This window comes from Oncorhynchus keta, unplaced genomic scaffold (assembly GCF_023373465.1).
Source record: "Oncorhynchus keta strain PuntledgeMale-10-30-2019 unplaced genomic scaffold, Oket_V2 Un_scaffold_17272_pilon_pilon, whole genome shotgun sequence".
NCBI classification, from domain to species: Eukaryota; Metazoa; Chordata; class Actinopteri; order Salmoniformes; family Salmonidae; genus Oncorhynchus; species Oncorhynchus keta.
Window position 1 is genome coordinate 12,077 of NW_026290818.1, and position 27,321 is coordinate 39,397.

The 27,321-nt window shown below is 49.0% G+C and overlaps 1 protein-coding gene and 2 long non-coding RNA genes across 33 annotated transcripts; 2 read left to right on the forward strand and 1 right to left on the reverse strand.

The window, feature by feature from the left end:
- Positions 1 to 1,984: 1,984 nt before the first annotated feature.
- Positions 1,985 to 3,159, forward strand: LOC127927678 (uncharacterized). Of its 7 annotated transcripts, none has more exons than XR_008128421.1 (4): positions 1,985 to 2,113; positions 2,209 to 2,256; positions 2,442 to 2,522; positions 2,657 to 3,159. It is a non-coding gene; the product is annotated as an uncharacterized LOC127927678 (long non-coding RNA). The 7 variants fall into 7 exon arrangements; XR_008128419.1 differs by having other exon boundaries at positions 2,022 to 2,161; XR_008128420.1 differs by lacking the exon at positions 2,209 to 2,256 and having other exon boundaries at positions 2,007 to 2,113.
- A 567-nt stretch (positions 3,160 to 3,726) lies between these two features.
- On the reverse strand, positions 3,727 to 15,748 carry LOC118377545 (fibrous sheath CABYR-binding protein). The gene is made up of 7 exons (XM_035764469.2): positions 15,584 to 15,748; positions 14,796 to 14,877; positions 10,608 to 10,678; positions 10,388 to 10,516; positions 9,965 to 10,142; positions 8,959 to 9,677; positions 3,727 to 4,977 (listed from the first exon to the last, which is right to left on the reverse strand). Exons 4-7 carry the CDS (start codon positions 10,508 to 10,510, stop codon positions 4,078 to 4,080), a joined length of 1,920 nt encoding a protein of 639 aa, XP_035620362.1. The 5' UTR covers positions 10,511 to 10,516; positions 10,608 to 10,678; positions 14,796 to 14,877; positions 15,584 to 15,748; the 3' UTR covers positions 3,727 to 4,077.
- Positions 4,984 to 8,802, forward strand: LOC127927679 (uncharacterized). Of its 25 annotated transcripts, XR_008128426.1 has the most exons (10): positions 4,984 to 5,408; positions 5,566 to 5,668; positions 5,718 to 5,971; positions 6,124 to 6,331; positions 6,533 to 6,689; positions 6,898 to 7,093; positions 7,500 to 7,603; positions 7,804 to 8,009; positions 8,059 to 8,319; positions 8,423 to 8,802. It is a non-coding gene; the product is annotated as an uncharacterized LOC127927679 (long non-coding RNA). The 25 variants fall into 25 exon arrangements; XR_008128429.1 differs by lacking the exon at positions 6,124 to 6,331 and having other exon boundaries at positions 5,718 to 6,023; XR_008128439.1 differs by lacking the exons at positions 6,898 to 7,093; positions 7,500 to 7,603 and adding an exon at positions 7,243 to 7,398 and having other exon boundaries at positions 6,124 to 6,373; positions 6,683 to 6,741.
- Positions 15,749 to 27,321: the final 11,573 nt, after the last annotated feature.

The following is a 27,321-nucleotide window of genomic DNA, read 5'->3' on the forward strand; positions in this document are numbered from 1 at the left end:
TGTTAAATGACTACTACTTTAGTGGCTCTGGATCAGAGAGTCTGTTAAATGACTCACTACTGTAGTGTCTCTCAATCAAATGACTCACTACTGTAGTGGCTCTGGATCAGAAGTCTTTAAATGACTCACTACTGTAGTGGATCAGAGAGTCTGTTAAATGACTCACTCTGGAGTGGCTCTACAGAGAGTCTGCGTTTAAATGATTCACTACTGTAGTGGCTCTGGATCAGAGAGTCTGTTAAATGACTCACTACTGGGTGGCTCTGGATCAGAGAGTCTACAAATGTTCACTACTGTAGTGGATCAGAGAGTCAGGGATGCTGGTTAAATGACTCACTACTGTCGTGGCTCTGGATAAGGAGTCTGCTAAATGACTCACTACTGTAGTGGCTTGGATCAGAGATTCTGTTAAATGACTCACTCTGTAGTGCTCTGGATAAGAGAGTCTCCAAATGACTCACTACTGTAGTGGCTCTGGATCAGAGAGTCTGCTAAATGACTCACACTCAGTGGCTCATGGACTCTACAAGGTGTTAAATGACTCACTACTGTAGTGGATCAGAGAGTCTGCTAAATGACTCACTACTGTAGTGGCTCTGGATAAGAGAGCTGTTAAATGTTGACTACTGTAGTATCTCTGGATCAGAGAGTCTGTTAAATGACTCACTACTGTAGTGGCTCTGGATCAGAGAGATGCTAAATGACCCTACTGTTGGCTCTACAAGGTGTTAAATGACTCCTACTGTAGTGGCTCTGGATAAGAGATGTAAATGACTCACAAGGTGTAGTGGCTCAGAGAGTCTGCTAAATGACTCCACTGTTGGCTCTGGATAAGGTGTCTGTTAAATGACTCACTAGGGATGCTGGCTCCAGTCTGTTTGACTCTACAAGGTGTAGTGGCTTCCACAGGGATGCTGACTCCACTGTAGTGGCTCTGACAGAGAGTCTGTTAAATGACTCACTACTGGAGTGGCTCTGTCAGAGAGTCTGTTAAATGACTCACACAGGGATGCTGGATCAGAGTCTGTTAAATGACTCACTACTGTAGTGGCTCTGGATAAGAGAGTCTGGTTAAATGTGTTGTAGCGTTCCACAGAGATGTCTGGCCCAGTTGACTCACTACTGTAGTGGCTCTGGATCAGAGAGTCTGTTAAATGACTCACTACAGTAGTGGCTCTGGATCAGAGAGTCTGTTAAATGACTCACTACTGTAGTGGCTCTGGATCAGAGAGTCTGCTAAATGACTCACTACTGTAGTGGCTCTGGATCAGAGAGTCTGCTAAATGACTCACTACTGTAGTGGCTCCACATAAGATGTCTGTTAAATGACTCACATAGTGGCTCTGATCAGAGAGTCTGCTAAATGACTCACTACTGTAGTGGCTCTGGATCAGAGAGTCTGCTAAATGACTCACTACTGTAGTGGCTCTGGATCAGAGAGTCTGCTAAATGACTCACTACAAGTGGCTATGGATCAGAGAGTCTGCTAAATGACTCACTACTGTAGTGGATCAGAGAGTCTGTTAAATGACTCACTACAAGTGGCTCTGGATCAGAGAGTCTGTTAAATGACTCACTACTGTAGTGGCTCTGGATCAGAGAGTCTGTTAAATGACTCACTGCTGTAGTGGCTCTGGATAAGAGAGTCTGCTAAATGACTCACTACTGTAGTGGCTCTGGATAAGAGAGTCTGCTAAATGACTCACTACTGTAGTGGCTCTGGATAAGAGAGTCTGCTAAATTACGAATATGTTTACTGATTAAGCAGCTTAGGTATATGGTGGACAAAATCACTTGGGCTGCTAAAATTCATCATAAAAGATACATTTTATTTCTCCCAAATTAGGACATGAAGTATCATGCTACTAATTATTCATTGATTTTGACCGTCAATCAAAGTCCTGGATAGGTACATACACGGAGTGTACAAAACATTAGGAACACCTTCCTAATATTGAGTTGCACCCTCTTTTTCCCTCAGAACTGCCTCAATTCATCAGGACATGGACTCTACAAGGTGTTGAAAGCGTTTCACAGGGATGCTGGTCCATGTTGACTCTACAAGGTGTTGAAAGCGTTCCACAGGGATGCTGGCCCATGTTGACTCTACAAGGTGTTGAAAGTGTTCCACAGGGATGCTGGTCCATGTTGACTCTACAAGGTGACTAAAGCGCCCACAGGGATGCTGGCCCATGTTGACTCTACAAGGTGTTGAAAGCGTTCCACAGGGATGCTGGCCCATGTTGACTCTACAAGGTGTCTAAAGTGGTCCCACAGGGATGCTGGCCCATGTTGACTCTACAAGGTGTTGAAAGCGTTTGGATGCTGGCCCATGTTGACTCTACAAGGTGTCTAAAGCCTTCCACAGGGATGCTGGTCCTGTTGACTCTACAAGGTGTTGAAGGCGTTCCACAGGATGCTGGTCCAGTTGACTCTACAAGGTGTCTAAAGCCTTCCACAGGGATGCTGGTCCAGTTGACTCTACAAGGTGTTGAAAGCGTTCCACAGGGATGCTGGTCCATGTTGACTCTACAAGGTGTCTAAAGGTTCCACAGATGCTGGTCCAGTTGACTCTACAAGGTGTTGAAGGTTTAAGGGATGCTTCCATGTTGACTCTACAAGGTGTCTAAAGCCTTCCACAGGGATGCTGGTCCAGTTGACTCTACAAGGTGTTGAAAGCGTTCCACAGGGATGCTGGTCCAGTTGACTCTACAAGGTGTTGAAAGCGTTCCACAGGGATGCTGGTCCATGTCGACTCCAATGCTTCCCACAGTTGTGTCCAGTTGGCTGGATGTCCTTTGGGTGGTGGACCGTTCCTTATACACATGGGAAACTGTTGAGCGTGAAAAACCCAGCAGCGTTGGAGTTCTTGACACAAACTGGTCTACCTGGCACATACTATCATACCCCGTTCAAAGACACTTAAATATTTTGTCTTGTCCAGTCACCCTCTGAATGGCTCACAGACACAATCCATGTCTCAATTGTCTCAAGGTTTAAAACTCCTTCCTTTATCCCGTCTCCTCCCCTTCATCTACACTGACTGAAGTAGATTTAACCTGACTCCTCCCCTTCATCTACACTGACTGAAGTGGATTTAACCTGACTCCTCCCCCCTCATCTACACTGACTGAAGTGGATTTAACCTGACTCCTCCCCCCTCATCTACACTGACTGAAGTGGATTTAACCCGACTCCTCCCCTTCATCAACACTGACTGAAGTGGATTTAACCTGACTCCTCCCTTCATCTACACTGACTGAAGTGGATTTAACCAGTCTCCTCCCCTTCATCTACACTGACTGAAGTGGATTTAACCTGACTCCTCCCCTTCATCTACACTGACTGAAGTGGATTTAACCTGACTACCCCCTTCATCTACACTGACTGAAGTGGATTTAACCTGACTCCTCCCCTTCATCTACACTGACTGAAGTGGATTTAACCAGTCTCCTCCCCTTCATCTACACTGACTGAAGTGGATTTAACCTGACTCCTCCCCTTCATCTACACTGACTGAAGTGGATTTAACCTGACTCCTCCCCTTCATCTACACTGACTGAAGTGGATTTAACCTGACTCCTCCCCCCTCATCTACACTGACTGAAGTGGATTTAACAAGTGACATCAATAATGAATCATATCTTTCACCTGGATTCACCTGGTCAGTCTATATCATGGAAAGAGCAGGTGTTCCTAATGTTTTGTTCACTCAGTATATATATATATATATATATATATATATATATTGGTGTTAATTGGGTTGAACTCATTGCATCACCTAATAAATAGTTCATTTCAGCTCATTCACTTCAATACAATAAGCGACTGAACCAATATAATAATCTCTTAACACATTGAACTATAATATTTCGTGTTTTTTCTGCAATACTTTTGCCGTGGCCCTATTTCCAATATAGTGCAATACTTTGTCTAGGCTGTGTAATTACTTTTCAAGCTGCCTCACTACAGAAACAGTAGATCGGCCAGAACCGCCCAAAAGGACAGTTGCCAAACACTGCCTTTATATATAAACATGGTGCCATTTGAGACAACCTATATCCTAAACCCTGGTTGTTAATTCCTCATCCTCCAGGCCATGAACAGCGAGACAGCCACTACAGCAGCCCCCAGAAGATAGTATCTCTCTCCCATCTGCATCAGTTCAGGAACAGCTCTAGCCTCCATCGTGACCTCTGCCCCCATAGGCTCCAGTGGATGACGGTTCTCAGCCGAGGAAGAGCCGTTGACGATGAGGCCAGTAGGAGCTGGAGGAGGAGCATCAGGATGTTTGGTTGAGGGGCTGGCGTCTTGGCCGTTAACGATCATAATTAGACCCGGAGATTGGCCGTGCTGGTTTGGACCAGACGACAGGTCAAGGGCATTAGATCCAGAGAGAGGTGTGATCTGAGATTGGCTGTTGTGGTTCTGAACTGGTAGGGGGGTTCCAGACACACCCACATCATTATTACCCAGCATGCTCTGTGTTTGGCCATCTTGATTCCAGATAGATGGCTCCTCGGACACGTGGACTACAAAACCCAGCATGCTCGGTGTCTGGCCGTCGTTGTTCTGGATGGACGCGTCCTCAGACACGTGAACAACATTGAGCAGCACCTCCTGGTCCCCCAGGGAGCTCAGGCAGGGGGACTCGTAGGTGTCCTCTTGGGGCTCGTTATGGGACAGGGGTTCGATTATTTCCTCAGGAACTCCATTCTCCTGACATGGCAGAGGGGTGGAAGTAGTCACGGGGTCGGGGATGACAACACGACTGTTTGCAAGTACAAGGTCTGACACAGACCTCTGCAGACGCGTTGAGTCTCCTGAGTATGGCTGGCTGTCCATGACCTCACTGCGGAGGACTTCAGGCTTGCTAAAGTTCACTTCATCCTCATTCATGGAGGTATCCGCTGGGGTCGCGACCGGGGAGAAGTGCTGGCTCTGAGACGGCTCAGTGTGTTGCGCATCTTCAGTCACCTGCAGGAGAGATTTATTTTAGTTCCAAGCTTCTCAATGTTTTCACTATATTCAGTTTCAGGCATATTAAAAAAATAAATAAAGTGTAGATGTGGTCAACAGATTTAATTTCATTAGCAACTTGAATTCAAAAAAGAACCGAACACACCCAAAGCTGATTTGAAAGAGCTCGGGGCAAAACTGGAGAAACTGGAAAATCCAACACACACAGCCTCCTGGTAGAAGGTACTTATTTACCTGGGTTGGATCAGAGTCTACAGCCTCCTGGTAGAAGGTAGACTTATTTACCTGGGTTGGATCAGAGTCTACAGCCTCCTGGTAGAAGGTAGACTTATTTACCTGGGTTGGATCAGAGTTCTCCACAGCCTCCTGGTGGAAGGTACTTAATTACCTGGGTTGGATCAGAGTTCTCCACAGCCTCCAGGTAGAAGGTAGACTTATTTACCTGGGTTGGATCAGAGTCTACAGCCTCCTGGTGGAAGGTACTTATTTACCTGGGTTGGATCAGAGTTCTCCACAGCCTCCTGGTAGAAGGTAGACTTATTTACCTGGGTTGGATCAGAGTTCTCCACAGCCTCCTGGTAGAAGGTAGACTTATTTACCTGGGTTGGATCAGAGTCTACAGCCTCCTGGTAGAAGGTACTTATTTACCTGGGTTGGATCAGAGTTCTCCACAGCCTCCTGGTGGAAGGTACTTATTTACCTGGGTTGGATCAGAGTCTACAGCCTCCTGGTAGAAGGTACTTATTTACCTGGGTTGGATCAGAGTTCTCCACAGCCTCCTGGTGGAAGGTACTTATTTACCTGGGTTGGATCAGAGTTCTCCACAGCCTCCTGGTAGAAGGTAGACTCATTTACCTGGGTTGGATCAGTCTACAGCCTCCTGGTAGAAGGTAGACTCATTTACCTGGGTTGGATCAGTCTACAGCCTCCTGGTAGAAGGTACTTATTTACCTGGGTTGGATCAGAGTTCTCCACAGCCTCCTGGTGGAAGGTACTTATTTACCTGGGTTGGATCAGAGTTCTCCACAGCCTCCTGGTAGAAGGTAGACTTATTTACCTGGGTTGGATCAGTCTACAGCCTCCTGGTAGAAGGTAGACTTATTTACCTGGGTTGGATCAGAGTCTACAGCCTCCTGGTGGAAGGTACTTATTTACCTGGGTTGGATCAGAGTTCTCCACAGCCTCCTGGTGGAAGGTACTTATTTACCTGGGTTGGATCAGAGTTCTCCACAGCCTCCTGGTGGAAGGTACTTATTTACCTGGGTTGGATCAGAGTTCTCCACAGCCTCCTGGTGGAAGGTACTTATTTACCTGGGTTGGATCAGAGTTCTCCACAGCCTCCTGGTGGAAGGTACTTATTTACCTGGGTTGGATCAGAGTCTACAGCCTCCTGGTGGAAGGTACTTATTTACCTGGGTTGGATCAGAGTTCTCCACAGCCTCCTGGTGGAAGGTACTTATTTACCTGGGTTGGATCAGAGTCCACAGCCTCCTGGTAGAAGGTAGACTTATTTACCTGGGTTGGATCAGAGTCTACAGCCTCCTGGTAGAAGGTAGACTTATTTACCTGGGTTGGATCAGAGTTCTCCACAGCCTCCTGGTGGAAGGTACTTAATTACCTGGGTTGGATCAGAGTTCTCCACAGCCTCCTGGTAGAAGGTAGACTTATTTACCTGGGTTGGATCAGAGTCTACAGCCTCCAGGTAGAAGGTACTTATTTACCTGGGTTGGATCAGAGTTCTCCACAGCCTCCTGGTGGAAGGTAGACTTATTTACCTGGGTTGGATCAGAGTCTCCACAGCCTCCTGGTGGAAGGTACTTATTTACCTGGGTTGGATCAGAGTTCTCCACAGCCTCCAGGTAGAAGGTAGACTTATTTACCTGGGTTGGATCAGAGTCTACAGCCTCCTGGTAGAAGGTACTTATTTACCTGGGTTGGATCAGAGTCTACAGCCTCCTGGTAGAAGGTACTTATTTACCTGGGTTGGATCAGAGTCTACAGCCTCCTGGTAGAAGGTACTTATTTACCTGGGTTGGATCAGAGTCTACAGCCTCCTGGTAGAAGGTACTTATTTACCTGGGTTGGATCAGAGTCTACAGCCTCCTGGTAGAAGGTACTTATTTACCTGGGTTGGATCAGAGTCTACAGCCTCCAGGTAGAAGGTAGACTTATTTACCTGGGTTGGATCAGAGTCTACAGCCTCCTGGTAGAAGGTACTTATTTACCTGGGTTGGATCAGAGTCTACAGCCTCCTGGTAGAAGGTACTTATTTACCTGGGTTGGATCAGAGTTCTCCACAGCCTCCTGGTGGAAGGTACTTATTTACCTGGGTTGGATCAGAGTTCTCCACAGCCTCCTGGTGGAAGGTACTTATTTACCTGGGTTGGATCAGAGTTCTCCACAGCCTCCTGGTAGAAGGTACTTATTTACCTGGGTTGGATCAGAGTTCTCCACAGCCTCCTGGTGGAAGGTACTTATTTACCTGGGTTGGATCAGAGTCTACAGCCTCCTGGTGGAAGGTACTTATTTACCTGGGTTGGATCAGAGTTCTCCACAGCCTCCTGGTGGAAGGTACTTATTTACCTGGGTTGGATCAGAGTTCTCCACAGCCTCCTGGTAGAAGGTCCTTATTTACCTGGGTTGGATCAGTCTACAGCCTCCTGGTAGAAGGTACTTATTTACCTGGGTTGGATCAGAGTTCTCCACAGCCTCCTGGTGGAAGGTACTTATTTACCTGGGTTGGATCAGAGTCTACAGCCTCCTGGTAGAAGGTACTTATTTACCTGGGTTGGATCAGAGTTCTCCACAGCCTCCTGGTGGAAGGTAGACTTATTTACCTGGGTTGGATCAGAGTTCTCCACAGCCTCCTGGTAGAAGGTAGACTTATTTACCTGGGTTGGATCAGAGTCTACAGCCTCCTGGTAGAAGGTACTTATTTACCTGGGTTGGATCAGAGTTCTCCACAGCCTCCTGGTGGAAGGTACTTATTTACCTGGGTTGGATCAGAGTCTACAGCCTCCTGGTAGAAGGTAGACTTATTTACCTGGGTTGGATCAGTCTACAGCCTCCTGGTAGAAGGTACTTATTTACCTGGGTTGGATCAGAGTTCTCCACAGCCTCCTGGTGGAAGGTACTTATTTACCTGGGTTGGATCAGAGTCTACAGCCTCCTGGTAGAAGGTAGACTTATTTACCTGGGTTGGATCAGAGTTCTCTACAGCCTCCTGGTAGAAGGTAGACTTATTTACCTGGGTTGGATCAGAGTTCTCCACAGCCTCCTGGTGGAAGGTACTTATTTACCTGGGTTGGATCAGAGTTCTCCACAGCCTCCTGGTAGAAGGTACTTATTTACCTGGGTTGGATCAGAGTTCTCCACAGCCTCCTGGTGGAAGGTACTTATTTACCTGGGTTGGATCAGAGTTCTCACAGCCTCCTGGTAGAAGGTAGACTTATTTACCTGGGTTGGATCAGAGTTCTCCACAGCCTCCTGGTGGAAGGTACTTAATTACCTGGGTTGGATCAGAGTTCTCCACAGCCTCCAGGTAGAAGGTAGACTTATTTACCTGGGTTGGATCAGAGTCTACAGCCTCCAGGTAGAAGGTACTTATTTACCTGGGTTGGATCAGAGTTCTCCACAGCCTCCTGGTGGAAGGTACTTATTTACCTGGGTTGGATCAGAGTTCTCCACAGCCTCCTGGTGGAAGGTACTTATTTACCTGGGTTGGATCAGAGTTCTCCACAGCCTCCTGGTAGAAGGTAGACTTATTTACCTGGGTTGGATCAGAGTCTACAGCCTCCTGGTAGAAGGTACTTATTTACCTGGGTTGGATCAGAGTTCTCCACAGCCTCCTGGTGGAAGGTACTTATTTACCTGGGTTGGATCAGAGTTCTCCACAGCCTCCTGGTAGAAGGTAGACTTATTTACCTGGGTTGGATCAGAGTTCTCCACAGCCTCCTGGTAGAAGGTAGACTTATTTACCTGGGTTGGATCAGAGTTCTCCACAGCCTCCTGGTGGAAGGTCGGCACTTTGACTGTGTGTGGCGAGGTGTCCTGAACTGGCCGTCTCTCAGGGGACTTGAATGTTGCCAAGGCAGCAGGGGTGGGGGTGGATTCAGTTTGGGACAGGGCTAGGTGTGAGACAGGCAACGTGGGAGTGATTTCAGATACAACTGGGATTAGGTGTGAACCAGACAAGGTAGGAGTGGTTTCAGACAGGGCTATCTGTGTCGGAGCATCACTATGACACAAGTCGTCCTCCAGACTGACTGTTTCAACAGAACCAGGCTGGGATGAGGCTGGAGGTTGAGAGATCACCGTGGGCTCCTCCACTGAGACAGGAGACGGAGGGGCTGCCTGGGGCTCTGCCTGAGGGGCCGCAACAGGAGAAGGTGCTGCCTCTGAGGCTATTTCAGGGCTCACTGCTGCTTTGGGAGCATGTTTTGAAGAGGAGCCAGCCATGGGAGCCTCGGGAACTGAGCTTGGGGGGGCTTCTGGCTGAGCAGCCACTACAGGAGGTGGCAAAACCTCTGGGGCTACTTCAGGAGGGAGTGAAGCCTCCGGTGGGGCAGCTACCTCCGGTGGGGCAGGCTGACCTGGGAGGACCAGAGAACATGGAGATCCCCCAGAGCTGGTAGAAGGAATTGGATGAACACGGGTCCTGACTGCGGTGGTAGCGGCAGCTGAAGGAGGGTAGGGATCTAAGGAGTAAGAGAAACACTAACAGATTGAGGCATATCACCATTCCTCACACATAATAAGCACCATGTTCTGTTTTGACATTTACTGTAATAGTGGTTGAAACCTTGGATTTGATTTTACAGTTCTGGGCATCAATTGTTGATTGAGCAAGAGCGCACACACACAAAAACACATGTTCTCTGTCATCATATCCACAATGTTGAACTGAGTCACAACAGAGATCCTAAGTGTCCAGTTTTTTTTTTTTTAAATGCACTTGAAATAAAGTTTGATTTGTGTGACTTACTGTTCTGGTTGTGCTTGTTCCACTCTGCTCTCAGTTCATCAGCCAGGTCCTGATGCTCCAACAGCTCCAGGGCTGACATCAACTCTTCTGGCCAGTTCATTCGCTTCTGTACATAGTCCAGCAGGAGTTGCATGGCTGCATAGTTACCAGAAAAGTCCTTCTTGGCCTGGATCTCCTCCTGAAAGTACAATGAATAATTGTTTAATTAAAAAAAATAGAATTAAAAAAACATACCAGAAAATATTGTTCATATATTCATTTACCAGGTACATAATCTGGTTCAGATTATACATCAAATAAAGATTGTGATAATTGGATTGATAATCTGAATAAAATGTCCAAAATGACCAACAACATCCAACCAACTACTCACCCAGCCGAAAGCTACTCACCCAGCTACCCGCCCAGCCAGAAGCTACTCACCTTGTCAGAAGGTGTAAGGCAAGGGAGATTGGCCATGAGCTCTGTGGCTTTCACTCTGCTCACAAACACCCCCATTCTGCGCCGAAGGTGCAAAGACAGTTTTTCACGGGTGAACGACGACATCGTGTGCTGTGGAGAGAGCAGGAGAGGAGACATGACCATAGGTACAGTGGCTATGATGCATGATTATGCAGCCTTGCTAACAATGCAGGGTTGTTACCTGGTCTCTCAGACGAATATATTCTACCTCAGTACAGACCTCAAACGGATCCTATTGGCAGGTGTTGAACCCTGAAGAAAAGAAAAAACCTTTAAAAAAACACAAAGTATGTCAGATTATGCAAGACTCATGTTGCAGCATCAGTACAGGCAACATAACTGCTGAACATGAAACAGAAACTAAGATAATAGTCACTGCTGCCCTGTCTGATAATTGTTCAGTACAATGACAGAGAGACGGGCCTAGTCTAGTAACTAATTAATGACCTCCAGACTCTGAGAGCTTAATATCACAAGCCAAGGAGCTTTAGTCTAGCTGAGGAAAAACTACTGTAGCACCCTATTCCCCCCTATGAGCCCTGGTCAAAAGTAGTGCCCTGTATGGTGTGTCATCTGAGACGCAGCCAAAGGACCTCCACTGGAACCAGGGAAAACACCCAGAACAGTGTCTACCACGAAGGACCTCCACTAGAACCAGGGAAAACACCCAGAACTGTGTCTACCACGAAGGACCTCCACTAGAACCAGGGAAAACACCCAGAACCGTGTCTACCGCGAAGGACCTCCACTAGAACCAGGGAAAACACCCAGAACCGTGTCTACCGCGAAGGACCTCCACTAGAACCAGGGAAAACACCCAGAACCGTGTCTACCGCGAAGGACCTCCACTAGAACCAGGGAAAACACCCAGAACCGTGTCTACCGCGAAGGACCTCCACTAGAACCAGGGAAAACACCCAGAACTGTGTCTAGAGGACCTAGAACCAAACACCCAGAAGGACCTCCACTAGAACCAGGGAAAACACCCAGAACCGTGTCTACCGCGAAGGACCTCCACTAGAACCAGGGAAAACACCCAGAACTGTGTCTACCGCGAAGGACCTCCACTAGAACCAGGGAAAACACCCAGAACCGTGTCTACCGCAAAGGACCTCCACTAGAACCAGGGAAAACACCCAGAACCGTGTCTACCGCAAAGGACTTCTACTAGAACCAGGGAAAACACCCAGAACTGTGTCTACCGCAAAGGACTTCTACTAGAACCAGGGAAAACACCCAAAACTGTGTCTACCACAAAGGACCTCCACTAGAACCAGTAAATATTAGAATAAGCTGCCTCAATATGTGCAGCCGAAGGTGGTAATATCGCTAGGAGCTGATCCATCGTCAGTATTTTGAAATAATTCTAATGTTAAGGAAAGATTTGAATAGAGAAAGCTGATCTGAGGGCAGTGCACCAACTATTCATTTAGCAACCGTTCCCTCTGCGTGTTGTTTTGGTAAAAGCATGGTGCATCTTTCTTACAACGACCGAAGATGTATGGTTAAAAAAAACAACTCCTAAGCCCCATGGCTATCGGGAAACCAGACACAGCCCTTTGCAGCAGAGGAGAAACATTGTTTATTGAATACACTTTAAGTCCTTCCCGGGTTCATACCTACAGACACACTGCCGGACAATCTGTTGTTGTTATGTTCAATAAGGAAGGAGGAAGCCCTTCATTCAGAGGACATCTATAGTCTACTACAAATGGCACCCTATCCGATATCTAGTGCACTACCTTTGCCCATAGCGTGTTGGGCTGTGGTCAAAAGTAGTGCACTATACAGGGCATAGGAACTCAGGACTGTGGTGCACTAGGGAATAGGAACCTTTTTAATTCCCAGGAAGTCCTCTCTCCATGGCCCACTACAGCTAGTCTTATCATTGATAGCTGCTTTCTTTCTAGCTAGCACGTTTACCAAAACAGTGGCGGGGTGGCCACTTTGTTGTTTGAAATGCAGATTTTCAGTTTAAGTTGACAGTTGAAATCTAGCAGGTTGATTTAAACCCCGGAGAGAGTGTCCCGACCTAGGAGACTGTCAGGGTTGATTTAAACCCCGGAGAGAGTGTCCCGGCCTAGGAGACTGTCAGGGTTGATTTAAACACCGGAGAGAGTCCAGACCTAGGAGAGAGTGTCCAGACCTAGGAGAGAGTCAGGGTTGATTTAAACCCCGGAGAGTGTCCAGACCTGGGAGAGAGAGTGTCCAGACCTAGGAGAGAGAGTGTCCAGACCTAGGAGACCGTCAGGGTGATATGAATGGTGGAGACCTACAGGGTGATATGAATAGTGGAGACCTACAGGGTGATATGAATAGTGGAGACCTACAGGGTGATATGAATAGTGGAGACCTACAGGGTGATATGAATAGTGGAGACCTACAGTGGACTTAGGAGACCGTCAGGGTGATAGTGGAGACCTACATATGAATAGTGGAGACCTACAGGGTGATATGAATAGTGGAGACCTACAGGGTGATATGAATAGTGGAGACCTACAGGGTGATATGAATAGTGGAGACCTACAGGGTGATATGAATAGTGTCCAGACTTAGGAGACCGTCAGGGTGATATGACTAGTGGAGACCTACAGGGTGATATGAATAGTGGAGACCTACAGGGTGATATGAATAGTGGAGACCTACAGGGTGATATGAATAGTGGAGACCTACAGGGTGATATGAATAGTGGAGACCTACAGGGTGATATGAATAGTGGAGACCTACAGGGTGATATGAATAGTGGAGACCTACAGGGTGATATGAATAGTGGAGACCTACAGGGTGATATGAATAGTGGAGACCGTCAGGGTGATATGAATAGTGGAGACCGTCAGGGTGATACGAATAGTGGAGACCGTCAGGGTGATACGAATAGTGGAGACCGTCAGGGTGATACGAATAGTGGAGACAGTCAGGGTGATACGAATAGTGGAGACAGTCAGGGTGATACGAATAGTGGAGACAGTCAGGGTGATACGAATAGTGGAGACAGTCAGGGTGATATGAATAGTGGAGACAGTCAGGGTGATATGAATAGTGGAGACAGTCAGGGTGATATGAATAGTGGAGACAGTCAGGGTGATATGAATAGTGGAGACAGTCAGGGTGATATGAATAGTGGAGACAGTCAGGGTGATATGAATAGTGGAGACAGTCAGGGTGATATGAATAGTGGAGACAGTCAGGGTGATATGAATAGTGGAGACAGTCAGGGTGATATGAATAGTGGAGACAGTCAGGGTGATATGAATAGTGGAGACAGTCAGGGTGATATGAATAGTGTAGAATAAAGCCAAGGAGCAGACTTCTCCCTTTGAACTGCTGTCACAGCTAGAGTGAATACGTCATTACCCTGCTTAACCTGTCTCTCACACACACCACACACCACAACACACACACACCACACACACACACACACACGAAACCATTGTTGGGCAGGTAGCAAAAGTTTTACAATGTAAGAAAATTACTTTTGAGAGAGTTAAAGAAACAGGTATTCGGGTGAAACAGTAAAGGACAGACTAATGAACTTGGGTCGGCAGGTAGCCTAGTGGTTAGAGCGTTGGGCCAGTAACCCAAAGGTTGCTGGATCGAATCCCCGAGCTGAAAAGGTACAAATCTGTCATTTTCCCCATGAACATGGTAGGCCGTCTTTGTAAATAAGAATTTGTTGTTAACTGACTTGCCTAGTTAATAAAATGTTTTATGTGCGACGTTAAACGTTGAGAGAAAAAGCACCTTGAGGAGACAAGGGCAACTGCGCAGAGCTCTGCCAGGGGAATGCCCTCTAGTCTAAACACTAGGTCAAACACTGGCTCACCTGGTTGGACAGTTACCTGCTCAGGTGTGTAAAGGATACTATCAAGCCATGTTTAGAAGATCCAGAATAAATTATTGATAAGGCCTACAATATTGTTTAATAAAAAATAAATAAAAAACACATCAGAAAATACACAATAAGAAACGCATAGTCACTGCAGACTGAAGTGTAAATTAGGCGTTTATATTTTCAATATTATCACAGATTAAATAAAACAGATGTTTTGCGTTAATGATCAGTCCATGTTCAGTGCAAAAGTGAAGTGAAGACCGAAGTGTCTGGAGACTGTTTTTGCACTTCAGAAGGGAACAGATTTCTCTTCTATGATACATTGCCCATGTCCAAGTTTGTAACATTGAGCAGACTAGTAGCTTGTATATTATGAAGTAACAAACTGCTGTTCTTTCGTCCTCATTCAATTTTCTGATCAAATACAGGAAATCCTTTTTGTCGACAGTTGAGCTCGGATCAACGATGGAGAAAAGCAATAACAATGTCGGTTGAAGTGAGGGACCCGTACATGTCAGAATTACCAAATGGTCTTACCTTTCCGTTTAGAACTTCGGCAGACGATGAATAAGGCACTCCTGTGCGGTTGAAGTACATACACCCCAGCACCTATGTGAAGCTAGCCACAATAAGGATTAGTCACAACAGTGGAATTTCATGAAGATCGCCTTCAAAATAAAAGTCCTTAATTGAAAGTGATGCAAACGGCCACAAATAGTGGAATCGTGCCATATTTGTACCAAGTAATTCTGAACAAGGTTGGGAATGTTACATGAATGCAAAAAAATACAATAATTAGTTAAGTTGACAAAAATGTGAAATCGCATTGTAGATATATATGTACGTCTTCAGGATTGCATTGGAGCGTACAGTTAACTGTACCTATGGATTGTGGATCAATGAAATGGGGTATCAGTCTACTCAGTGACAGAACACAACTGGGCAGAGTTTACACACTTATTAGCGTCGTAGCTGTTATTTGCGGGACTAATATATTTGCAGCACTTTTAAGACCCCTTCAAGTAATCCCAAAAATATATTTTAAAAAAGAAGAAGATTTTGATGGCATAATTTGTTTGTCCTTGCTGCTGTTAGCCCATAAAAATACATGGAATAACATATTCACTGCACGGAACATATAGTCCCACCCCCAAAAAATCTAAAGGAAGTTTGTTCTGTATCTGAGATATAAGAAAGATCAGGAAACATGTAATTTTTGACGTGTATTTAACCCATTCTTTTTTTCTACGGGTACCAGGGGCCTTCCGACGCGTCTTTGTGAGCCTCCTCGAGCAAAACAACCGACGTGTTCGTGCGAGTCTTACCTTTACACAGATGAGTCATATTAGTGTTTAGGCCAAACCGTTCGGAGGCTACAGACGCTTTTGTGAGAAGACCGATGTTTTCTGTCACCGCAGATGCGGAAGTGTTACATAGGCGGATTCGGTAAATTGAGACGCATCCAAATATAAAAACCAGATATCCCGTTTAATCAACCATGTGCCTGCAACGGCAAGAGGTGGTGGCTCCACCCACCGTGTCATCTGGTTGGTTGAAATCCGCAATCTCTCGCTTATCATTGGAGGACAAGTAAGGGAGCATGAAAAAGACAGCAAATAGTAACTGTTCCCTCCCTGCTAACATGCCGACCACTAACGCAAGCGTTGATAAATAAATGTTCATGTTACTCAATAATTTCATCCAAACTGCTCGCCAGGCGCTAAAATAAAAAACTGTTCTATTTTTGAGGGTTGACGCGCTGCAAGTTCCGCCTCTCCCGTACAGAACCAATCAGTCGATGTAATCGAGAACATTCATCAGAAATGACGCGATATGAACCAGACAGTGGGGAGCCACCTGGCCCACGAGTTGGTTATAGAAGGTTCAAATCAACGTTTCAAAACCTCATTTCCGAGTAGGCAAAAAAACTTCAACCACGGATTTTATTACACCCCTGTGTAAGGTATAATGATCATTTGTATTGTCCTGTAACTGAATCTAGAATACATTCTTCTGGCGTCCTTTCCCCGTGTCAAGGGAAATAATCACATTATTTTTTTAACTGTGATTTACAAAGCTAATGTGGATTTAAAAAAATATTTTTATCCAGAGATAGCCCACTGATATGACCCATAGTAGGGAGGAATATTTCTTGAGTGCAATTTGATCTGAATATAGAATCAGCCTAGTGGTTAGAGTGTTGGACTAGTAACCGAAAGGTTGTAAATTCAAATCCCCGAGCTGACAAGGTAAAAATCTGTCGTTCTGCCCCTGAACAAGGCAGTTAACCCACTGTTCCTAGGCCGTCATTGTAAATAAGAATTTGTTCTTAACTCGACTTACCTAGGTAAAAATAAAGGTAATAAAATAAAAAATGTAATTCAGTTTCTTAATTTAGAATAAGTCCAACTTGGTTGTCATTGTCTTGTTTTTCTTTACAGATGCCACCTTTTAGAAGAAAAAGAACCACTCTGGTTTACAGAGACCTGACTAGAGGTGGGATAGCACATACACCTCTGCCACTCTTCCTGGGGTCTAGCAAAATTTAGGCAGTTTATACCATTTTAAAAACATTACAATACATTCACAGATTTCACAACATACTGTGTGCCCTCAGGCCCCTACTCCACCCACCACACATCTCCAGTGCCCTCCACTAATATTGGCACCCATGGTAAATATGAGCAAAACGGGCTGTGAATTTTATTTTCTTTGCTGTTTATTCTCTTGGTCTTTCATTAAAAAATATTCACAAAAATTGAACCTTTAATTTAAGTAAAATGATTGAAATAAATGTATGCAAAATAAATTTAATATTTTTTTTTACAAAAACATGTCTGCCACAATTATTGGCACTCCAAGAAGTTCTTATGAGTAAATTCTAACTGAAGTATATTCCTATTCATTTTTTACATTTTTAAAGTTCACCTGAGTGATTAGGAACACTTAAGTGGTAAGCCATGACTTCCTGTTTTACTGGGGTATAAATATGACGAGACACACAGGCCAAGTTCCCATAGTCATCCTTCACTATGTAGGCACTGGTCCAGTTTCAACTGTTCTGCCTTGTTATTATTCAACCATGCTGGTCATTTATGAACATTTGAACATCTTGGCCATGTTCTGTTATAATCTCCACCCGGCACAGCCAGAAGAGGACTGGCCACCCCACATAGCCTGGTTCCTCTCTAGGTGTCTTCCTAGGTTTTGGCCTTTCTAGGAGTTTTTCCTAGCCACTGTGCTTCTACACCTGCAATGCTTGCTGTTTGGGGTTTTAGGCTGGGTTTCTGTACAGCACTTTGAGATATCAGCTGATGTACGAAGGGCTATATAAATAAATGTGATTTGATTTGATTTGGTACCGAGTCAGTATGGAGGCTATATACAGGGTGTACCGGTACAGAGTCAATGTGGAGGCTATATACAGGGGGTGCTGGTACAGAGTCAATGTGGAGGCTATATACTGGGGGTTCCGGTACAGAGTCAATGTGGAGGCTATATACAGGGGGTACCGGTACAGAGTCAATGTGGAGGCTTTATACAGGGGGTACCGGTTCAGAGTCAATGTGGAGGCTATATACAGGGTGTTAGGGTACAGAGTCAATGTGCCCAGGTACAGGTTAGTTGAGGTAATTTGTACATGTAGGTAGGGGTGAAGTAACTATGCATATATATTAAATAGCGATAATATAGGTCCTGGATGTCAGGAAGCTTGGCCCCAGTGATGTACTGGGCTGTACGCACTACCCTCTGTAGCGCCTTACGGTCAGATACCGAGCAGCTGCCATACCTGGCGGTGATACAACCGGTCAGGATGCTCTCGAGGGTGCAGCTGTAGAATTTTTTGAGGATCTGGGGACCCATGTCAAATCTCCTGAGGGGGAAAAGTTTTCGTCGTGCCCTCTTCATGACTGTGTTGGTGTGTTTGGACCATTATAGATCATTGGTGATGTGGACACAGAGAACCTAATTGATCATTGGTGGACACCAAGGAACTTGAAACTCTCAACCCGCTCCACTACATCTCCGTTGATGTTGTTTAAAAAAAAAATATATATTTTACCTTTATTTAAGGCAAGTCAGTTAAGAACAAATTCTTATTTTCAATGACGGCCTAGAAACAGTGGGTTAACTGCCTTGTTCAGGGGCAGAACGACAGATTTGTACCTTGTCAGCTCGGGATTTGAACTTGCAACCTTTTGGTTACTAGTCCAACACTCTAACCACTAGGCTACCCTGCCGCCCCTACACTCTAACCACTAGGTTACCTGCCTCCTCTACACTCTAACCACTAGGCTACCCTGCCTCCTCTACACTCTAACCACTAGGTTAACCTGCCTCCTCTACACTCTAACCACTAGGCTACACTGCTGCCTCTACACTCTAACCACTAGGCTACCTGCCTCCTCTACACTCTAACCACTAGACTACCTACCTCCTCTACACTCTAACCACTAGGCTACCTGCCCCCTCTATACTCTAACCACTAGGCTACCCTGCCGCCTCTACACTCTAACCACTAGGCTACCCTGCCGCCCCTACACTCTAACCACTAGGCTACCTGCCTCCTCTACACTCTAACCACTAGGCTACCCTGCCTCCTCTACACTCTAACCACTAGGTTAACCTGCCTCCTCTACACTCTAACCACTAGGCTACCTGCCCCCTCTATACTCTAACCACTAGGCTACCGTGCCGCCTCTACACTCTAACCACTAGGCTACCTGCCTCCTCTACACTCTAACCACTAGGCTACCCTGCCGCCCCATGTCGTTAATGGGTGCTGTTTGCCCGTCTTTTTCTGTAGTCCACGATCAGCTCTTTTGTTTTGCTCACAATGAGGGGAGGTTTTTGTCCTGGCACCACACTGCCAGTTCTCTGACCTCCTCCCTATAGGCTGTCTCATTGTTGTCATCAGCAAACTTAATGATGGTGTCAGAGTTGTGCTTGGCCACGCAGTCGTGGGTGAACAGGGAGTACAGGAGGGGGACTAAGTACACACCCCTGAGGTGTGTTGAGGATCAGCATGGCAGACATTGTTGTTGCCTACCCTTATCACCTGGGGGTGGAAAGTCAGGAAGTCCAGGATCCAGTTGCAGGGGAGGTGTTTAGTCCCAGAGTCCATAGCTTAGTGATGAGCTTTGCGGGCATTATGGTGTTGAACAGTGAGCTGTAGTCGATGAACAGTATTCTCACATGGGTGTTTATTTTGTACAGGTGGGAAAGGGATTATTATTATATCAATAATATAATCACACTAGTTGGAAAGGTTTTCATCTTTAGCTCATGATCTGTGGATACTATACGAGTAGAAAGATTTAAAAAAATTGTAAAACATCACAGCACAATTGAAAAATTGAAAATATATGGCACATGGAAACCAAACAAGGGCGGTCTATGGTGATAGGTGGGATGGGCTGAGAGTGGCTGAGGGTGGTCTATGGTGATAGGTGGGATGGGCTGAGAGTGGCTGAGGGGTGGTCTATGGTGATAGGTGGGATGGGCTGAGAGTGGCTGAGGGGTGGGATTAAAGAGCTGAGGTCTATGGTGATAGGTGGGATGGGCTGAGAGTGGCTGAGGGGTGGTCTATGGTGATAATTGGGATGGGCTGAGAGTGGCTGAGGGGCGGTCTATGGTGATAGGTGGGATGGGCTGAGAGTGGCTGAGGGTTGGTCTATGGTGATAGGTGGGATGGGCTGAGAGTGGCTGAGGGGTGGTCTATGGTGATAGGTGGGATGGGCTGAGAGTGGCTGAGGGGTGGGATTAAGAGCTGAGGTCTATGGTGATAGGTGCGATGGGCTGAGAGTGGCTGAGGGTGGTCTATGGTGATAAGTGGGATGGGCTGAGAGTGGCTGAGGGGCGGTCTATGGTGATAGGTGGGATGGGCTGAGAGTGGCTGAGGGGTGGTCTATGGTGATAGGTGGGATATATATAAAAATATATAAATATATATATATATAATAAAAAAATATATGCCATTTAGCAGACGCTTTTATCCAAAGCGACTTACAGTCATGTGTGCATACATTCTACGTATGGGTAGGGATGGGCTGAGAGTGGCTGAGGGGTGGTCTATGGTGATGGGTGGGATGGGCTGAGAGTGGCTGAGGGTGGTCTATGGTGATAGGTGGGATGGGCTGAGAGTGGCTGAGGGGTGGTCTATGGTGATAGGTGGGATGGGCTGAGAGTGGCTGAGGGGTGGTCTATGGTGATAGGTGGGATGGGCTGAGAGGGGCTGAGGGGTGGTCTATGGTGATAGGTGGGATGGGCTGAGAGTGGCTGAGGGGTGGTCTATGGTGATAGGTGGGATGGGCTGAGAGTGGCTGAGGGGTGGTCTATGGTGATGGGTGGGATGGGCTGAGAGTGGCTGAGGGGTGGTCTATGGTGATGGGTGGGATGGGCTGAGAGTGGCTGAGGGTGGTCTATGGTGATAGGTGGGATGGGCTGAGAGTGGCTGAGGGTGGTCTATGGTGATGGGTGGGATGGGCTGAGAGTGGCTGAGGGGTGGTCTATGGTGATAGGTGGGATGGGCTGAGAGTGGCTGAGGGTGGTCTATGGTGATAGGTGGGATGGGCTGAGAGTGGCTGAGGGTGGTCTATGGTGATGGGTGGGATGGGCTGAGAGTGGCTGAGGGGTGGTCTATGGTGATAGGTGGGATGGGCTGAGAGTGGCTGAGGGGTGGTCTATGGTGATAGGTGGGATGGGCTGAGAGTGGCTGAGGGGTGGGATTAAAGAGCTGAGGTCTATGGTGATAGGTGCGATGGGCTGAGAGTGGCTGAGGGGTGGTCTATGGTGATAAGTGGGATGGGCTGAGAGTGGCTGAGGGCGATCTATGGTGATAGGTGGGATGGGCTGAGAGTGGCTGAGGGGTGGTCTATGGTGATAGGTGGGATATATATATAAAAAATATATAAATATATATATATAATAAAAAAATATATGCCATTTAGCAGACGCTTTTATCCAAAGCGACTTACAGTCATGTGTGCATACATTCTACGTATGGGTAGGGATGGGCTGAGAGTGGCTGAGGGTGGTCTATGGTGATGGGTGGGATGGGCTGAGAGTGGCTGAGGGTGGTCTATGGTGATAGGTGGGATGGGCTGAGAGTGGCTGAGGGGTGGTCTATGGTGATAGGTGGGATGGGCTGAGAGTGGCTGAGGGGTGGTCTATGGTGATAGGTGGGATGGGCTGAGAGTGGCTGAGGGTGGTCTATGGTGATAAGTGGGATGGGCTGAGAGTGGCTGAGGGCGGTCTATGGTGATAGGTGGGATGGGCTGAGAGTGGCTGAGGGTGGTCTATGGTGATGGGTGGGATGGGCTGAGAGTGGCTGAGGGTGGTCTATGGTGATGGGTGGGATGGGCTGAGAGTGGCTGAGGGGTGGTCTATGGTGATGGGTGGGATGGGCTGAGAGTGGCTGAGGGGTGGTCTATGGTGATAGGTGGGATGGGCTGAGAGTGGCTGAGGGGTGGGATTAAAGAGCTGAGGTCTATGGTGATAGGTGCGATGGGCTGAGAGTGGCTGAGGGGTGGTCTATGGTGATAAGTGGGATGGGCTGAGAGTGGCTGAGGGCGGTCTATGGTGATAGGTGGGATGGGCTGAGAGTGGCTGAGGTGGTCTATGGTGATAGGTGGATATATATATAAAAATATATAAATATATATATAATAAAAAATATATGCCATTTAGCAGACGCTTTTATCCAAAGCGACTTACAGTCATGTGTGCATACATTCTACGTATGGGTAGGGATGGGCTGAGAGTGGCTGAGGGGTGGTCTATGGTGATGGGTGGATGGGCTGAGAGTGGCTGAGGGTGGTCTATGGTGATAGGTGGGATGGGCTGAGAGTGGCTGAGGGGTGGTCTATGGTGATAGGTGGGATGGGCTGAGAGTGGCTGAGGGGTGGTCTATGGTGATAAGTGGGATGGGCTGAGAGTGGCTGAGGGGCGGTCTATGGTGATAGGTGGGATGGGCTGAGAGTGGCTGAGGGGTGGTCTATGGTGATGGGTGGGATGGGGTGAGAGTGGCTGAGGGGTGGTCTATGGTGATGGGTGGGATGGGCTGAGAGTGGCTGAGGGTGGTCTATGGTGATGGGTGGGATGGGCTGAGAGTGGCTGAGGGGTGGTCTATGGTGATAGGTGGGATGGGCTGAGAGTGGCTGAGGGGTGGTCTATGGTGATAGGGAGGGATGGGCTGAGAGTGGCTGAGGGGTGGTCTATGGTGATAGGTGGGATGGGCTGAGAGTGGCTGAGGGTGGGATTAAAGAGCTGAGGTCTATGGTGATAGGTGGGATGGGCTGAGAGTGGCTGAGGGGTGGTCTATGGTGATGGGTGGGATGGGCTGAGAGTGGCTGAGGGGTGGTCTATGGTGATAGGAGTGATGGGCTGAGAGTGGCTGAGGGGTGGTCTATGGTGATAGGTGGGATGGGCTGAGAGTGGCTGAGGGGTGGGATTAAAGAGCTGAGGTCTATGGTGATAGGTGGGATGGGCTGAGAGTGGCTGAGGGGTGGTCTATGGTGATAGGTGGGATGGGCTGAGAGTGGCTGAGGGTGGTCTATGGTGATAGGTGGGATGGGCTGAGAGTGGCTGAGGGGGATTAGAGGGCTGATGTCTATGGTGATAGGTGGGATGGGCTGAGAGTGGCTGAGGGGTGGTCTATGGTGATAAGTGGGATGGGCTGAGTGGCTCAGGGGTGGTCTATGGTGATAGGTGGGATGGGCTGAGAGTGGCTGAGGGGCGGTCTATGGTGATAGGTGGGATGGGCTGAGAGTGGCTGAGGGGTGGTCTATGGTGATAGGTGGGATGGGCTGAGAGTGGCTGAGGGGTGGTCTATGGTGATAGGTGGGATGGGCTGAGAGTGGCTGAGGGTGGTCTATGGTGATAGGTGGGATGGGCTGAGAGTGGCTGAGGGGTGTTCTATGGTGATGGGTGGGATGGGCTGAGAGTGGCTGAGGGTGGGATTAAAGAGCTGAGGTCTATGGTGATGGGTGGGATGGGCTGAGAGTGGCTGAGGGGTGGGATTAAAGAGCTGAGGCCTATGGTGATGGGTGGGATGGGCTGAGAGTGGCTGAGGGGTGGTCTATGGTGATAGGTGGGATGGGCTGAGAGTGGCTGAGGGGTGGTCTATGGTGATGGGTGGGATGGGCTGAGAGTGGCTGAGGGGTGGTCTATGGTGATAGGTGGGATGGGCTGAGAGTGGCTGAGGGGTGGTCTATGGTGATAGGTGGGATGGGCTGAGAGTGGCTGAGGGTGGTCTATGGTGAGAGGTGGGATGGGCTGAGAGTGGCTGAGGGGTGGGATTAAAGAGCTGAGGTCTATGGTGATGGGTGGGATGGGCTGAGAGTGGCTGAGGGTGGTCTATGGTGATAGGTGGGATGGGCTGAGAGTGGCTGAGGGTGGTCTATGGTGATAGGTGGGATGGGCTGAGAGTGGCTGAGGGTGGGATTAAAGAGCTGAGGTCTATGGTGATGGGTGGGATGGGCTGAGAGTGGCTGAGGGTGGTCTATGGTGATAGGTGGGATGGGCTGAGAGTGGCTGAGGGGTGGTCTATGGTGATGGGTGGATGGGCTGAGAGTGGCTGAGGAGTGGTCTATGGTGATGGTGGGATGGGCTGAGAGTGGCTCAGGGTGGTCTATGGTGATGGGAGTGATGGGCTGAGAGTGGCTGAGGGGTGGTCTATGGTGATAGGTGGGATGGGCTGAGAGTGGCTGAGGGGTGGTCTATGGTGATGGGTGGGATGGGCTGAGAGTGGCTGAGGGGTGGTCTATGGTGATACGTGGGATGGGCTGAGAGTGGCTGAGGGTGGTCTATGGTGATGGGTGGATGGGCTGAGAGTGGCTGAGGGTGGTCTATGGTGATAGGTGGGATGGGCTGAGAGTGGCTGAGGGGTGGTCTATGGTGATAGGTGGGATGGGCTGAGAGTGGCTTAGGGGTGGTCTATGGTGATAGGTGGGATGGGCTGAGAGTGGCTGAGGGGTGGTCTATGGTGATAGGTGGGATGGGCTTAGAGTGGCTGAGGGGTGGTCTATGGTGATAGGTGGGATGGGCTGAGAGTGGCTGAGGGTGGTCTATGGTGATAGGTGGGATGGGCTGAGAGTGGCTGAGGGGTGGTCTATGGTGATGGGTGGGATGGGCTGAGAGTGGCTGAGGGGTGGGATTAAAGAGCTGAGGTCTATGGTGATAGGTGGGATGGGCTGAGAGTGGCTGAGGGGTGGTCTATGGTGATGGGTGGGATGGGCTGAGAGTGGCTGAGGGGTGGTCTATGGTGATGGGTGGGATGGGCTGAGAGTGGCTGAGGGGTGGCCTATGGTGATATAGGTGGGATGGGCTGAGAGTGGCTGAGGTGGTCTATGGTGATAGGTGGGATGGGCTGAGAGTGGCTGAGGGTGGTCTATGGTGATAGGTGGGATGGGCTGAGAGTGGCTGAGGGTGGTCTATGGTGATAGGTGGGATGGGCTGAGAGTGGCTGAGGGTGGTCTATGGTGATAGGTGGGATGGGCTGAGAGTGGCTGAGGGTGGTCTATGGTGATAGGTGGGATGGGCTGAGAGTGGCTGAGGAGTGGTCTATGGTGATAGGTGGGATGGGCTGAGAGTGGCTGAGGGGTGGTCTATGGTGATAGGTGGGATGGGCTGAGAGTGGCTGAGGGTGATCTATGGTGATAGGTGGGATGGGCTGAGAGTGGCTGAAGGGTGGTCTATGGTGATAGGTGGGATGGGCTGAGAGTGGCTGAGGTGGTCTATGGTGATAGGTGGGATGGGCTGAGAGTGGCTGAGGGGTGGTCTATGGTGATGGGTGGGATGGGCTGAGAGTGGCTGAGGGTGGGATTAAAGAGCCGAGGTCATGGTGATAGGTGGGATGGGCTGAGAGTGGCTGAGGGGTGGTCTATGGTGATGGGTGGGATGGGCTGAGAGTGGCTGAGGGGTGGTCTATGGTGATGGGTGGGATGGGCTGAGAGTGGCTGAGGGGTGATATAGGTGGGATGGGCTGAGAGTGGCTGAGGGGTGGTCTATGGTGATAGGTGGGATGGGCTGAGAGTGGCTGAGGGGTGGTCTATGGTGATAGGTGGGATGGGCTGAGAGTGGCTGAGGGTGGTCTATGGTGATAGGTGGGATGGGCTGAGAGTGGCTGAGGGTGGTCTATGGTGATAGGTGGGATGGGCTTAGAGTGGCTGAGGGGTGGTCTATGGTGATAGGTGGGATGGGCTGAGAGTGGCTGAGGGGTGATCTATGGTGATAGGTGGGATGGGCTGAGAGTGGCTGAAGGGTGGTCTATGGTGATAGGTGGGATGGGCTGAGAGTGGCTGAGGGTGGTCTATGGTGATAGGTGGGATGGGCTGAGAGTGGCTGAGGGGTGGTCTATGGTGATAGGTGGGATGGGCTGAGAGTGGCTGAGGAGTGGTCTATGGTGATAGGTGGGATGGGCTGAGAGTGGCTGAGGGGTGGTCTATGGTGATAGGTGGGATGGGCTGAGAGTGGCTGAGGAGTGGTCTATGGTGATAGGTGGGATGGGCTGAGAGTGGCTGAGGGGTGATCTATGGTGATAGGTGGGATGGGCTGAGAGTGGCTGAAGGGTGGTCTATGGTGATAGGTGGGATGGGCTGAGAGTGGCTGAGGGGTGGTCTATGGTGATGGGTGGGATGGGCTGAGAGTGGCTGAGGGGTGGTCTATGGTGATAGGTGGGATGGGCTGAGAGTGGCTGAGGGTGGTCTATGGTGATAGGTGGGATGGGCTGAGAGTGGCTGAGGGGTGGTCTATGGTGATAGGTGGGATGGGCTGAGAGTGGCTGAGGGTGGTCTATGGTGATAGGTGGGATGGGCTGAGAGTGGCTGAGGGGTGGTCTATGGTGATAGGTGGGATGGGCTGAGAGTGGCTGAGGGGTGGTCTATGGTGATGGGTGGGATGGGCTGAGAGTGGCTGAGGGTGGATTAAAGAGCTGAGGTCTATGGTGATAGGTGGGATGGGCTGAGAGTGGCTGAGGGTGGTCTATGGTGATAAGTGGGATGGGCTGAGAGTGGCTGAGGGGTGGTCTATGGTGATAGGTGGGATGGGCTGAGAGTGGCTGAGGGTGGTCTATGGTGATAGGTGGGATGGGCTGAGAGTGGCTGAGGGGTGGTCTATGGTGATAGGTGGGATGGGCTGAGAGTGGCTGAGGAGTGGTCTATGGTGATAGGTGGGATGGGCTGAGAGTGGCTGAGGGGTGGTCTATGGTGATAGGTGGGATGGGCTGAGAGTGGCTGAGGGGTGGTCTATGGTGATAGGTGGGATGGGCTGAGAGTGGCTGAGGGGTGGTCTATGGTGATGGGTGGGATGGGCTGAGAGTGGCTGAGGGGTGGGATTAAAGAGCTGAGGTCTATGGTGATAGGTGGGATGGGCTGAGAGTGGCTGAGGGGTGGTCTATGGTGATGGGTGGGATGGGCTGAGAGTGGCTGAGGGGTGGTCTATGGTGATGGGTGGGATGGGCTGAGAGTGGCTGAGGGTGGCCTATGGTGATAGGTGGGATGGGCTGAGAGTGGCTGAGGGGTGGTCTATGGTGATAGGTGGGATGGGCTGAGAGTGGCTGAGGGGTGGTCTATGGTGATAGGTGGGATGGGCTGAGAGTGGCTGAGGGGTGGTCTATGGTGATAGGTGGGATGGGCTGAGAGTGGCTGAGGGTGGTCTATGGTGATGGGTGGGATGGGCTGAGAGTGGCTGAGGGGTGGGATTAAAGAGCCGAGGTCTATGGTGATAGGTGGGATGGGCTGAGAGTGGCTGAGGGGTGGTCTATGGTGATGGGTGGGATGGGCTGAGAGTGGCTGAGGGGTGGTCTATGGTGATGGGTGGGATGGGCTGAGAGTGGCTGAGGGGTGGTCTATGGTGATAGGTGGGATGGGCTGAGAGTGGCTGAGGGGTGGTCTATGGTGATAGGTGGGATGGGCTGAGAGTGGCTGAGGGGTGGTCTATGGTGATAGGTGGGATGGGCTGAGAGTGGCTGAGGGGTGGGATTAAAGAGCTGAGGTCTATGGTGATAGGTGGGATGGGCTGAGAGTGGCTGAGGGGTGGTCTATGGTGATGGGTGGGATGGGCT